This window comes from Symsagittifera roscoffensis, chromosome 6 (genome assembly GCF_963678635.1).
Source record: "Symsagittifera roscoffensis chromosome 6, txSymRosc1.1, whole genome shotgun sequence".
In the NCBI taxonomy this organism is placed as follows: Eukaryota; Metazoa; Xenacoelomorpha; order Acoela; family Convolutidae; genus Symsagittifera; species Symsagittifera roscoffensis.
The window spans coordinates 13,002,449-13,018,211 of record NC_087067.1 but is presented as its reverse complement, the minus strand read 5'-3'; the positions used below and the strand labels follow the sequence as shown (position 1 = coordinate 13,018,211).

The window sequence follows — 15,763 nt, the reverse complement described above, 5'->3', positions numbered from 1 at the left end:
AGACAAATATTTACGCTACTATTTAAATGTATTCGATTTGAAGCATAGTAAAGTCAAATCAAGCTAGAAGCGAAGTTAATTAGTATTATTGTTAGTATTATCATCCGCTCGCTCCACCTCCCCATTGAGCGCTAGGTCCATTGACCGGAAACTTGGCAAACTTATCACTTTTCAGGAACTTCTCAATTTGTGGTATAACTTCAATTTCCTTCTTATACTTTGTCACATTTGGAAATTTGTCTAGATAACTCGGTTCCAGGCATGCAATAGCGTCCAGACCTGACCAGAAGAGAAAGTCTCCGACGAAAAGTTTATCGCCGATCAGCCATTTTCGCGAAGCCAACCAGTCTTCGTAGTACTGAAGTCTAGTTGGAAGAGCGTCCAAGAATTCCTTTTTCTTCGCCTCGAAATCTCCAATTCCGTAGCATATCATCGCAAATCGGGTGCGAAAGTCAAAAACATTGTCCATCAGAGCTTCTTGCTTCGCGATTTCTTCGTTTGTTTGTCCTCCGAACATTCCGTACTTCCTGCCGAGATACTTCAAGATCGTCTGAGTCTGGGAAGTCTTGAAATCTCCATCAATGACATAAGGCAGGTTTGGGAAATCGATGCCTAAATTGATTTTGTCTTGTTCGAACCATTCATTTGCTGTGGCCGGCGTGTATTCTTTCCACTCGTAGGGAATTTCGAGGTACTCCATAAGAAGTCTAATGGGTTCGCCCATACCTCGAAGGTTCCAGTAGCCGAACTTCAGCGTCATTTTGAACCCTAATATCAATTCAGATTGTTGAAATCAAAGTTGTGTAGAATAATAGAATTTCAGAATTTCTGAAGTATAGTAAGCGTTTCTGAAAACTTAAACAGAAAATGGCATTTGACAATTTGTTTAGCCCGCCTAATCTTTCTTTAAATTGTAGGCGGGAGCTAACAACGGTTGTTTTAACTGCAGCTAACGTTGGTATGCAATTATCAGTTTGTGAGCGTAGCATACAATTGGAACCGGTCAATCAATATATGGTAAATAGTGCGTTTGAATCAACGATGTCAAGTTTATAAAAGGCGTACAAACTCTGATTGAAGAAAGAATATGATGGTTGACGTGCAAGTTGCAAAAAATGTTCACACCAAACCACATTTTTGAATCAAATAATGAAGAAAAATATAGAAAAGAACAAGAGTTTTTTAATTTTTCATAATTATTTTTTGTTGTTGTTTTGTTGTTCTGATGGTTGTTCTTTGACCTTTGATTTTCATTTTTTTGCAAGCATGAAAATGTTCGAATTAGTATCTCAACATATTGCTCAATTCAATTTTTTCTATTGACTTGGGTGAAATAGAATCAAGTAACTATCATAAAAAAGTATACGTACAACAATTCAAATAAAAAGTACTGACATTGATTTAAAATTATACTTTTAGTAGCGGATTTAGAGGGTGGGGCGAGGGGAAGAGACGGTTTTTTCAGGGATTCGACCCCCTATGACTACCCTAAGAATCCCCTCTTTGGTACTCTTTTAAGACCTTCCTACAATTTTCCAAATACACCTATGGCGCCAATATATACCGATTTTTTTCAAAAGAGTGTGAAAAATGCAGATTCAATATCTTTATTTCACTGAATTAAGACTGACTCGTTTATTCTTAAATGGTTAACAACAATGACTCAAAACATCGCAGACTAAACTTAAGGTTGGCAGGTATTAATTAATTGATAGCCGCACCAAACACATAGCTAAACCAATGGCGCCAACACGTAATATATGGTTAGATACTAGGAACACTATATATGACATTCCCTCAACAATCATTTTTCAAACAAATGTTTTAAAAATTATCCAACGGAAAATGTTTGAGTTTTGGACCAGCAGTAGTCCACCCTCTCCCTGGGCATAAGTTTTAGTTTAACAAGTTTTCTTTAGTTTCCTTTTTCACTCCCTCTTTCAAGTGTGCCTTCCTGCTTAATTAGTGTCCCGCTCTCTGTCTTCCTCTCCTTTGGTTGTTCTCGCTTTCAATATACTGTCTATCATAACCCCGCCGAATTTGGATACCGCCGTCCGTTTCCTGGTACTTTTCCTTGATCCTGTCCCATCTTCTGATTCTTGACTAGAGTATGATACGAGACGTAAGCGTCGTACTCGTTCCCCTTTCTTTTTAGGTTGTTTCTCCCCTTGTCCTTCGTTACGCAAATTTGGGGCACTTCCCCCTTGTTCGGTGCTCATAGTTTGGACCTCCGTGTCCACCCCCTTGGATTTTTCAGCTCCGCTTCCTTCGGATAAGTTTGGTGTTCTAATTCCGTCTTCTACATCTTTAGGCACCTTTGGTTCATTTCCTTCCACATTTCGCCGTGGTGCTGTTGTTGAGTTCCCTGCGTATTTAGAAATTGTTATCGGCTCGTACTCCGAATCCGAATCTGCCTCCTCCGCTGGTGAAAATTCTCGCGTTCTGTTATCAGCCTTACTCTGTGCGCTTGCTTTACTCTGTGTGCTTGTCCCCGCCGCCTGTTCGTTTGCTGCTCGTTTCAATTCCGCCCGACTCCTTGCACTTATGGCTGGGGGTGATAGTGTTTGCTTGCTCGCAATATTTGGCGCGTTGGTCTTGATGACTTTCTCGGCAACCCCACTTTTCCTAAGTACAGAGCCATTTGCTAGAGTTAGAGTGTGCTTAGATTCGCTAATTACTTTTTGGTTTATGGGTCTATACCTTTTATTGCTATCCTTAAGTCGTTGGAACAACAGCTCGGTCCGTTTACTTGGCTGCTTAGACTTTTTCCCAGAAGCCTGTTTCCCGTCCCCGTCAGCCATTGGTGTTCCATCCGCCGCCGAAACCAGTTGATTCTGTGTCAGTCGCCTAGGGTGATTCATATGATCGACATCGAAATCCACGTCGGATCGTTCTTCCCAATCCGTTGCCATGGGTTGGAGGTTTTTCTGAGTTCTGGGGTCAGTAGAATCTAAATAGGCAGATTTTTGTTTCAACACTCTGGCCCAATTTAGGTTTTGCAGAGCTGGCTTTTTCGTAAGATTTCGAAGTACCGTATTTGCTTCCCTGCCGTGATGAGCTTCAAACGGCGATAATTTGAGAGTAGCATTCGGAGCAAATCTTAGAGCACTCAAGGCTCGTTCTATCATTGATTCTAAGTTTCCACTATCTTTTTCTTTAGCGTAAGTTAAGACGAAGTTTTTCAGGCTACCAATGGTACGTTCAACACACCCGGTTGCTCGATGATCATTTACGGGCGAATAAATTATTTCTATTCCTTCGGAATTGCAAAATGATTTAACTGCATTCGATGTGAAACTTGTTCCTTGATCCATGAAAATTTTCCTAGGGACACCATGTTGAGATATGTATTGTTTAATGAACTTAAGGACCTTGTCGCTTTTATTATTTCCGCAGATCATTGCAGAGGGCCAACGTGAGAATCGGTCAACCGCTACCAAGACATATTTACTCGATTCATTTAAGTATCTAATCGGACCCCAAAAATCTAGCTGTAGGCATTCATTCGGCTCCCGTGGTTCATAGACTTTCCCAACGTCACCTTTAGCGCATAATGGTTTAAGGCTTTTACCTGCATCCGTGCATTCCTTGCACCCATCCGCAGCTGCGACTAAACTCCGGTGGAGATAGGGAAACCAGACATCCCTCGCAGCGTCGAACATATTCGAGCGCCCATGGTGAAACGCATGTATACGATTTACCACAGCCTTTCTGAGTGGTATGGGGATGACGAGTCGTTCGTCCATCCACAGACAATTTTCCCGCACGTGGAAATCATGTGTGTGCTGTCCGAGGTAGGCACCCATTGCTCTGACCTTCTTTTCGAGTTCCGGGTCCTTACTCTCCACCAGTTCTTTTATCGCGCGCATCTGGGGGTCCCCTTTATAATTCGCTTCAACTAGTTTCAGGTTGAATAGCTCCGGCAATGCACTGCTTTTTCGGATGATCTTACAGTCCCGGGGGATTACTGACATAATGACGTTTCCTCCTGCTGGGTATGCCGCCGGAAAGAGTTCGCCTCCGAATGCCGAAGGAATGGAGATGACCGTGTTGCATCGGATGTCCCGAGTGTGATGTGTCTCCGCCTCCAATCGTGCGTCCACTATTTCCACCTCGCTGCTGCTGCCGCTTGTTATTTCTGGATGTTTCAACAGTAATTTATTTAGTTTCTTCAAATTAAGTGATGTCATTGTAGATATATGTATTTTGTTAGATCGATAACTTGATTTGTTAAATGGAGGACTACTGTTTACTGTGAAATTAATATCAGACTCACGTAGTTTACATTCGGTGATTGACTTTACTACTTTTGCGCTTTCCCGGTCATTACACTCAGCTATTCGTTTTACTGGCTTTTGATTGGTTGGCCGACAGTCACGCGTTTTGACGCCCTCTTCCGGTGGAATGTTAACTTTATCGTTTCCAACTTGTATATCTTTAGCTGAAACAATTGATTTCTTTGATGCTTTAATGATCCCTTTATTGGTATCAATATATCCGAGTGAATTGGTGATTGATTGCAATTTTGCAACTGTGAAAGTGTTATCATAAAGACTAACTTTCGTTGCTTCCCCCACCGGATGCCTTGATAGATAATCCGCCAGGCCAATTTTAGCCCCAGGCATGTGTTGAATGACAAAATCAAAGGGAATAATTCTATCGATCCAACGAGTTAACCGACTGAACATAGTCGTGTTTTTCTTATTGTTCCCATTCAATAAAGATACCAAAGCCTTATGATCTGTCACCACAGTAAATTTCCGCCCGAAAATATAATTTCTGAAATATTCGGAACCCCAAACTACGGCCAGCATTTCTAGATCATTTGTCGAATATTTCTTTTCGGCCGCATTTAGAAAACGGGACGCAAATGATATTGGTCGCCAACCCTCGGCGCCTAGTTGTTCGAGTACCGCCCCCAAACCGTTATGGCTTGCGTCGCACACGATACGTATGTCCTTATGTACATCGAAATGCTTAAGTTCGACAATGTTCGCGACTTGTTTCTTAAGCGATTCGAACGCTGTTTGGCAGTCAATTGTCCAGAGGAATTCGTTTTTCTTACTTAGAAGTGGACGTAGAGGCGCCGAAGTTTCTGCTAACGCCGGTAAGTATTTGTGAAGGCTATGGATTGACCCCATGAACGATTTCAATTGTGAGAGCGTTTTCGGGGCGGTTAATTTGTCAATTGGGTCTGTTTTCCGCACCATTGGTGTAATCCCTGATTTCGTAATCCGGTGGCCTAACCACTCGCAAGTATTTTTCGCAAATTGACATTTTCTAGTTTCAAAGCCATATTTTCTTTATCTAATTTCGTTAAAATCTTCTCCGCTAAGGCGATATGTTCGATCTTGGTACCTTTTGAAATTACTAATATATCATCAATGAAAGCATGCGCGCACGGAAATTCAGCCAGAATGGCATCCATGACCCGTTGGAATTCCGCCGGCATGGTTGTCAATCCGTAGAATCCTGTTTTGAATCGATATGTACCGGTAGAGCGGCCTCCCACCAACGAAAAATTGCAATGTTTACTAGTATTTTCATTTAAAGGAAGTTGACCGTATGCGTACGTGAGGTCCATCGTTGTAAAAAAAAAACATCCCCCTGTTTGCGTTCTCTGATAGTTTGCCCTATAATGTCCATTAGTTCTTCAATATTGGGCATTTGGTATTTATTCTTATGCACTTGCTTGTTCAGTTCTCTAGATTCCAGTGCAAGTTTTACAGAGCCGTCCTTTTTCACTGTGATGACAATAGGTGAAACAAAATATTTATCTGAACATTCTTCCAACTTTTGGATATGACCTTGTTCCAACAGTTTTTCAATCTCCTTATCGACTTTTTCCTGTAATGTTATGGGTACTCGCCTACCCTTTTGTTGAATTGGAGTTAGATTCTTGAAGAATTCTGCCTGCACCTTATAATTTCGAATGCGCCCTACCCTGCGAAAAAGATGTTGAAATTGCTTACAGAAATGTGTCTGCCACTCATCCAAGTCATTGTCCGTCGCCACAGTTCCTGACTTGGAATGTATGCTTTTCACCCCTTCTGTCGATGGTGCTTGTACCAGCATCAGTCCTAGTGAGGGCATTAAATCCCTGCCAATAATAGACGGTCGGCACCCTCCGATGACGTTGATATCCGACGAACAAGTCCATCCATTGGAATGAAGCGTGACTTGCATCTTCCCCAGAAATTTTAACGGATTGTTTCCGTAGTCGCGGAATTGGTCGTCCTGTGGATTCAGCGGTTTCAATTGTACGTTGACTGTCCCCAGGGTACGTTTTAGTTCCCCAATAGTGAAGATGGATATTGGCGAACCACTATCAATCCAGGCTTGGGTTGCTTTGCCGTTGATTCTTAAGGCTAGTTTGGCCCCCGCGACTTTTAATTCTGTTTCCTCCTTCCGCCGAATTGACATAACTACATACTCCGTCGAGCTATCCGAATCCCATCCATGTGCCGGTGCCTTTGAATCAGTCACCCATCCGACGGAACTTCCGTAATTGGATGCACTCTCCTCCGGATAATCTTCTGCAATCCCGCCATTGGTGTCATCCTCATTTATCATGCCTACGCGACCCCTATTCGCCGATCGACGTCCTCTACAAGTTCGCTCATAATGTCCAGTTTTCTTGCAAAAGTTGCAGGTTACATTTCTTGCTGGGCGCTTTGGAATGTGGTCCGGGGTAAAACCACTCTGGTCGCAATTGTAGCACTTGCGATCTGCTGCTCCTCCGCGGCCCCTTGTGCCGCCCCTGCCAAATCCACGTCCGCCTCTTTGGAATGGTCGGCGGTACCCTCCTCTGATTGCGCTTATAGGCTCCGCTTTAATTTGTAGTGAGCCCGCTGGTGCCGCGGTAAGTCCCCCACCGGATACTTTATACGACTTTGCGTATTTGTCTCCCCGTTCATATGACAAAGCAATCCGGTAGACCTCATCTGGTGTCTTAGTTGAACGGCATAGCTCCGTTTGGGCTTCTTTGTTGGACATATTTACTATGAATACGTCACGTAACACCCGTCGTTCTAATGCTCCCAATGAGCATCTAGCGGCCAGTCCACTCAAAACGGAGTGAAATTCTTCTAGCGTTTCCCCGTCACGTTGTTTCCGAGATAGTAGCTGATACGTCTCGAATGTTTCGTTTCTTTCCTTCCGGAAGACACTCTCAAATTCATCCAAAACCCGTGGATATCGGGTAGTCGCCAGGTCCAAATGGGGTTTCCGGTTATGTAATTCGTCCTGTCCACGTTCCCCCAAACACAAGTAGAGGTTAGAAATTAGTGTCTGCTCTGCTTCCACTCGATTTTTCCCATTCACCTCCTCTGGCAGATCTGTAATTTGCGCCGCGGTTAGCGTCCCATCAAAATAAAATGCCGTCGGATTGAATGAATGTTTTGCTATTACACCCCAGGTAAATCGTGTAATCCAATGCTCCCACAACATTGGTGCTTCCGTACATTTACTCGGCAAAAATGCCGTAATCCCCAGTGGATTTTTCCCTGATCCCGCGCTTTGTCCTGCTTGCTGCGCCATGTGAAAAATGCAGATTCAATATCTTTAATTCACTGAATTAAGACTGACTCGTTTATTCTTAAATGGTTAACAACAATGACTCAAAACATCGCAGACTAAACTTAAGGTTGGCAGGTATTAATTAATTGATAGCCGCACCAAACACATAGCTAAACCAATGGCGCCAACACGTAATATATGGTTAGATACTAGGAATACTATATATGACAAGAGGGAAGCGCTCGTCAAAAAAAACAAGATTTTTGGGTCAAAACTGTTCAAAAAGTTCCTAAAAACGCCTTTTTTGGCCTGTTTTTTCAAAAATTGGAGAGCTCTGAAAATAATTTTGATCGACCTAAAAAAAAATGTCGACAAAATTTTCAATTTTTTTTTTGAAGATCTGACCCCCTGACCCCCCCCCCCCCCCTGTAGAAAATCCTAGATCCGCCAATGTAGACTGTAGCATATACAAAGTTTCATTCATAGAGTACCTTTTGACTATATTAAAAAAATTCTCGGTCTGCCAAAAGTTCAATCGTTTGGTCTCGACACTTGAAATTTATTATTATTTTTATGTGATGGTCGACTAAAAACGCATTAACACGTTTTTGTGAAGCCGTATCACTAGACTATCAAGTACGTTTCATTATAACATGTTGTGTTCAGAACAGCCAGACTACTCGTATCCTGGTAAAAACTGTTGCCATCGCTTTTTAGCGAAGCGCAGAGTTTTTGTTTGAAAGCGTTTAAAATCAATTTTCGTGTAGTTTCTTTTCTTTGGAGAGCATAAAAATGCTTCGAGCTTTGATTGTTTCAATTTGCGTTGACTTCATGTTCAACTTAAAAAGAAGACTAAGTAAACCCCCCCCCCTGTCCCCCAGCAGTTGGGTGTTGTTGTTTTGATCCAAAAACTGTTCAAATTTACAAGCTGAACGAAAAAAGTTTAGTGTGAAATAAAACGTAGTTCAACTGATAAGGCTGGATGAAAAAATGTATGTTGTGAAATAACATTTGTTCAATTTAACAAGCTGAATAGAAAAAACTTTTATGTGTACTAAAGTGGTCAAACAAGAGACAAGCAGTTTTGCAGAATTCATTTCTTACCTTGCAATTGAAAAGTTTACAAATCAGTGATGATTTTTAACGCGATATACGTTTGCATTTTGCTTTATGTTGGCTGTTGCAGCGTAAGTAGTAAATTCTGGTACGAAAATTTCTCGCAGCAGATTGTTGTAATTTATTGTGCAAAAATCAAAAATTAGTTTGCAAATCAAAAAATTTTCAAAATATTAGCAAAGAGGATTCAGTAGAAGATGCGAAAAAGTATGCGCTTCGCCGCAGAACATAGGGGTATATAACTGAACACAATCAAACACTATAAGACCCCCAAAACTAGTTTTTTATTTGAACTACAAGGCTTATCAGCAAAGGACCAAAAGAGTCTACAAAATGAAAAATCTGGTGGATATATACTACACTACTTTCACTCAGAACCAGACTACAGTCATTTTGTCCAAAATGGAGAACCCACTTAGAGCCCAATACACTTTCCTCGGAAGTCAGTTCATCAATGGCTCCTTAATGAACAGGACAGTTGTCTTCAAAGAAGTGCCGATGGGATTCTTTTATCAGGTACAGACACCGTTGTTGTTGATTTATTTTAATGGCATGGTTCAAATATGATACTGGAGGACTTGGAAAAATCAAGTAAGAAAAATGGGGGTCCCTTATTTTTAAGCAAAGCTGAAAAACGTAGGGAAACAACGTTATTTCAGAAGCTGTTTTAGAAGAATTCAAGACATATAGAAAGTTCTTGCATGCCTAACTATTATAATTGAGCCGCCTAATTTGCTGTGGTCACTTTTTCCTAATTGCTTCTCGTCGTCTTATCATTTTTTTAGAGTCAGTCCTATTCAAGACCTGATGTTGAAGTTTGGTCTCATCGAAGCGTTTGAAGTGCTTGCAGTGGTCAATAAAAATCAAAAAATTTATCAGGCAAACTGTGCGTTTTGCGAATTGTAAGCGGATTCCGCAACAACGACGCTCTCTTTCTTCTTCTTTTGTTCTTTCATTTTCTTTGATCGTTCTGACAAAATTTAAACATTACTGAAGACTTGTTTTTGGATTCCAGAGACCCACTAACACCAAAAGGTGCGCCTGTCTAGTGCACAGTTTGGCCTCGTAATGATAAGATTTTTCTAATTTACGCTTGCAGAAAAATTTTAGCGCAAATTCAGATTTTCTCTCAAAAATTCATGTCTTCAAGGATGACTTCGGACAATAGTCAACTCGAGTTTAAACATTATTCAAACTTATACTAGAGAAAACATTAACACAATAAGATAACTGAAAAATTTGACTTCCCAAATGACATAACTCCCCAGTGGCCCAACTGTATAAATTTTCCCAAATGACATAAGTTTCAAATTTTCGGGAAATTCAAACGTTTTCTTTCTCAAAAAAATTAGTCCGTTTTTTTCCTTGCCGTCATTGACTTTTTTCTAACCATCTGCAGGCTATGTTTTGGTTTTGAAATTGCCAGTTTTAACCATTTGAATTTTTTTATTGAATATGTAATTTTTTTTTCAATTGACTACTTCTTTTCTCGGTTGCTCATTGCTCATGCTACGTGAAACAAGTTGAGTGAGTACATTTCGTTTTTTTTGCAATGTAACCCTTGTTTTTTTCTGAGTTTGTTATAAAATATCCAAATAGAATGAGTTATAATTGTTTTTTCATAATGCTGATTATGCGAATGAAACTCAATTAACTGGTTCAAATCCTAGATTCATGAATTACTTGATTTTTGGCTATGTGTTTGGTTTTTGTGTCTTTTTGTTGTTGCTTGTGAAATTTGCAGTTTTTTTTCCAAATTTGAAGTTTTTTCAAAAGACAATCAGTCTTTTTTTTGCGTTTATTTTTGTTTTCTTGCGTTCCGTGACACTTTTCCGACTCTTTGCTGGCTGTGTTCTGAGTTTCTTCTGATTTTTTTCCAAAGATCCAGTTAAAACGTGTTAATCTTAAATGGTTTTGGCAGTTCAAAGCGTTAAGGTGATATATTTTGTCTTCAAATTTCTAAAGTTGAAAAAAAGTTTTTAATTAATTTATTTTTTTTCGTTTTCTTTGAGTTTTTCTACACTTCTTCAACTGATCTTTTTGAAAACTCCGTTTATCATTTTATTTTTATTTATTTCACTTTTTGAGTTCTCTTAATACGCTCATGAGGCCTCATTTTTGAAAAACAATTTCTTCTAATTTTTTCTAGAAGTTTTTGAAGGAACAGTTTTTTGCATGTGCGCGCTGTGATCTCTTTCACATAAGCTCAGTTTATTTTATAGACTCTGATAAATACCTTTTCGTGGCGAAGGGATTGATTTTTTAGGGGAAACTGGGACCCCATTGAGCCCGCAATAGATTGTTGACAAGCAAAGCAGCTTTTCATATCTTTAGTAAATAATTTTACTCTTTAATAGTTAATAGTGCCTGGTTGTTCTGAAAATTGATATGCGACCTTATTAGGCTCTTACAAACATATTTAGTGGTCTTATTTAGCCTTTCAAAACCCTTTTAACGCCAAAAAAATGATGCTTATGTGAGGTGGGGGAAAAGAGAAAAGAGCCCTCAGTTTTCTTAACCTTTTATCTTTTTTTTTCAGTTCAAAGAGATCATCTATGATAGCGATGGTGTAATCGTCTGGATTTTGCAGTACGAAGACTACGGTTTTATGCCTCTGCCTCTAGTAGAGTTGGTATCAACTGAAAACAAATCCTCACTCGGTGTGAAGTTTGAGTTCAGTCAACCTGAGGTGTCCAGCTACATGTGGAGGTTGATAGACAACAGTGGCGGCCCAGACGACAAGAAGTAAAAGTTATTCTTTCCCTCACCCTCCGCCACCCCACCTGCGATCATTTGCTTGGCTCAACTTTCGCTCACAGTGACCGGTTATCATATGATTAAAGGCAGCAGTAGCGGATTTTTTTTTTGGGGGGGGGGGGGGGTGTGGTAAGCGGACGCCGAGCCCTCCACCCCCCCCCCCCCCTCAGGGATTCGACCCCCTGCTGACCCTTTGGCGCCAATTTATACTAAACTTGAGGGGAGAGCGCGCGCCGAAAAAACGCAATTTTGTGGCCGAAAGTTTCCAAAACTGCCTAAAAACGCTTAAAAAAAGGTCGAGCCACCCCCCCCCCCCCTGAGAAATTCCTAGATCCGCGCCTGATTAAACGAAAAACGAAACACAGAAACATAGTATTCGTAACGTTACCCCAATGTAACGAAGTTTTGCAAAATATCTATTGTGAGCAAAATTGTTCTTCATACTTTACACAGACAACCATGACTTTAAATGGGGGAGAGTGGCGGAAAAGAGCCAAAGGTTTATGATTGAATCATTTTCTAACATTTTGTCTAATCATTGTCTGAAGCCATCTAATCGTTTCTGGATCCTATTTCTCAAATAACTTCAAATACTTGGACGTAATCAACACTTGGACGTATCTCACTTTTAAATAAACTAAACGCAGTTAGTAACATCTTTTAATTTAAAAGGGAGTTACGTCTAAAAGTGTTGATTTGCCTGAGATTGCTGCCTAAACAAAAGGCGCCAACAAGGGAGTTTGCTTTTGTGCAAAGGGCGCCAACGCGAGCCGTTTCAATTTAATTTTGAGGAGAATCGCGCGCCAAAAGGTCAACCAAACTTTCAATTTACAAAAAAATACCCTTCGCCGTAGATGGTTCGCATATTTGAAAGACTCCACGCATAACAGTAAATCTTACTCTGCCGTTGATGGGGCTATAGTTTATTGTTACTAGGCGGAGGGGGTATAATAAGAAAGAGCCTCCGGATCATGTTAACTATTTCCCCCCTATTGCAATAGGGGGGAAATAGCTAACAAGGTTTGGATAAAATTTTTTGAAATAACGTCAACCAATAGGAATGCGTATTAAAAAAAGTCAACCGATAGGAATGCGACAGAACACATTTCTGAGAAATACAAAACCAATCCAGTTTGGCATAAATGAACTTTGAAACGGAAATACTGCCTTGTTTTGACGACAATCAATTATGTCTACAAAAAAAGAAACAACTTGACCTTATTGCGAGAAATCTTAAACGTGGAATCTTATTTGAAAGTTAAAAAATCTCATATCAAAAAAATGTGGGGTTGCCATCGCAATATGCTGCATTGGTATTTACAAGAATATATGAGGAGGGACCGTTATGCGCCAGAAACAACAACTGCTTCGTGAACATTTCTACTCATATTAATATTTTCTATCCGTCTGACAATTAAACTTGCCGAAATGTGTTTTTATAGGGGTGGGAGATTCTTTACAAGGTACCAGAGGGGGAAATAGTTAACATTTCCGAGCCTCCCCTTACTATAACCGTTGGCAACTCGATTTTTCTTAGTTTAGATTTTGGATATAGGTAGATATACGTCGGAGTGCGGTCTGTATTTAGACAACTGCGTATTCATACACGTCAGTAGGGGGGGGGGAGCGTTCAACAGTGCCGAAGTACAACAGTGCCGGAAAAAGCGGGAAAACGCATTTTCTAAAGAGCGGCAAATTACTGACTGTAACTAACAAAAAAATCACTCTAGTTTTGGCGCTAAAATGTCTGCAACTGCAAAATGTCTGCAACTCCTTTGGTTTTTGCATTCCTCTCAAACAAGTCCAAAGAATTTTAGAAATTCTTATTAAGTGTTCTGTAAAATGAGTTATTTGATGTTGACCGTTTAACCTTTGAGTTATACTTAGTTGTGACCTTTTACCATACCAATTTAAAAAACACCTGCCAAACGCACAACGGCTTTTGGTAGATTTGGAGTTTGTTCACTATCAAATTTGATATGCAACAAATCATCTGAAACCAATTCAACCTTTTTAACATCTTTTACCTTAGTTAGATACCACAGTTTTTTTTTTATTTAGTCTTAGATAAAAGCCTACAACCACCTTGTAGGAATCTTAAACAACCTCGTCTTAAACTAGTCTTAGTTTAAGTTATACAGTCTTATTCAACCCAACGTTTTATCCTAGTTTCTTAAAATGGCGCAGTCAAACGAGTCGAACCTACGAGGACTAGAGTTTTTTTGGAACAACTCATCGAATGAAAACCAACACGATTGGGAAAGGTGGTCAGAAAAGTTTCAACTAGCAATTATCGCGAAGGATTCCGTAGACATCGAAGATGTAATCAACCCACCGGTAAGAACTGAACTAGTTTACCCCATAGCAGAACCACCGGACCCGTCCGATGATCAAGCCCGTCGGGCCAAAAAAGAAGAACACCACCAATAGCTATAAAAAACTACAACGAATAATTGAGAACGAGAAGGGCAGAAGACAACGCAAAATTCAACGGACTTCAAATCGGAGATATTGACAAGAAATTAAAATCACAGTTATACCTAGCACTCGGAAAAGAAGGACAGAAATGCTTTTCCTATAAAAATCCTGGTAAAAAAATTTTGGACATTAATTTTGCCGAATTCTGGGAATTACTCAAAACTACCTTTACGGTCACTACAAATCTAACATACGAAAGATTTAAATTTTTTGGCCGAAGACAGAAAGAACATGAGTCTTTAGAGAAATTCCACGAAACACTATCCGAATTGGCAAAAAACTGCAAACTGGGGGAACTCGAGTCAGAATTAGTCAGAGACATTTTCATCACAAATATGCGAAACGTCGAGATTCAAAAGAAACTATGTATAGAATACTTGACTCCAGAAAATGTACTATCTTATGTATTAGTTCACGAGAAAGGCACTAAAATCCATCAAAAGTACCTAAAATTCCCAACCTATAATGCGGTACAGAGACCTCAATACGTAAAGAATGAACCAAACCTAAACATTGTCGAAAATAACAAGAGACGCAACTGTGGCCAGCAGTTCAAAAAAGGACACTTAACTACATGCCCGGCCAGAGACAGAAATTGCAATACGTGCGGACGTAAAAGTCACTTTGCTAAACTGCAGGAGTTCAGCAAGGACACAAACAAACATTGTTGAACAAAATCAAGTACCCCAGGAAAACGAAAATACCCGGGCTAACACGCAGGAAAATCCCGGATTTGAAGTCAATGTGGACGACTTCCTAGTTCTAGCGGTAGACACGGACAGCCAAATAAATGCAATAGAAGACAAAATAGAACGTGGAGTGAGAACTGTATTTAACCACGAAGGACTAGAATTAAAGAAGACGTTGAGGGTATCTTTGGGAAATTTCAACCCTTACTGTACTGAAAACCAGATTTACTCAGCAAGCCCAGTTTCATTCATGAAAAAAGACCTACTACATGAACTGGAGATACGAGATAGATTTTTAAAGTAAGAACCTGTGGATGAAATAACAAAGAAGGCGTATCAAGGCTTCGGCAGCACAATCAACATTATTGGAAGAGTTCGAGTGAGAATTCGATCAATGGGCTGGGATGCTAGCAATCAGAAACTTTTCATCACCGAAGGAGCAGAAAGAAATCTCCTCGGAAACGATATATTACCGAATCTGGGAATAGTAGTACTCCAGAAACAACCTCCATCCAATGGGTTAGAGTCTCGGAAAATTCAGAAAAGATCACCCATCGGGATAGACGTTAATCAAATAAGATTTGCATCGGATAGAAAACAAGACCAAAACCAAGAGACACCTTCACAAAGTGAGTTTAAAACATACATATCAAGACAATTTTCAGGCCTCATAAAAAGAACCGGTAGATCAAAGAATTTTATAGTTAATACTTATTTTAATGAACCATTAAAGCCGATACAGGTAAAGAGAAAACGCATTCCGATCCACCTTCTCCCTAAAGTTAAATCATGTATCGACCAACTCCTAAGAGACGGGCACATTGAAAAATTGTCCAGATGCTCTGAAGATTGTTTCATCTCCCCTATCGTAATTACAGCTAAAAAAGACGGATCAATTAAATTGGCACTAAACTCGAAACTATTGAACAAACAGATATTCCGTAATAGATATCAAATGCCGAACCTATTTGAACTAATTGATAAAGTAGCAGTAACGATTAGCGGTCACGACGAAAGAAACATTTGGTTCTCATCGATTGATCTAAAATACGCATACAGCCAAATACTCAAAATACTCAAAAAAGGCAAGTAACCAATGTAATTTTAACATCGTGGGGGGAGAAGTAACGGGCTCCTACCGTTTTAAAACCGGATTTTATGGGCTAGGCGGTATGCCTAATGAATTTCAACGTATAATGGACAAT

General features: G+C 40.0%; 1 protein-coding gene across 1 annotated transcript; it reads right to left on the bottom strand.

Moving 5' to 3' along the window:
* Nucleotides 1-6: 6 nt before the first annotated feature.
* Nucleotides 7-1,080, bottom strand: LOC134848077 (glutathione S-transferase Mu 6-like). The gene has a single exon (XM_063865417.1). It carries the CDS (start codon nt 758-760, stop codon nt 101-103), a length of 660 nt encoding a protein of 219 aa, XP_063721487.1. The 5' UTR covers nt 761-1,080; the 3' UTR covers nt 7-100.
* Between the last annotated feature and the right edge of the window lie 14,683 nt (nt 1,081-15,763).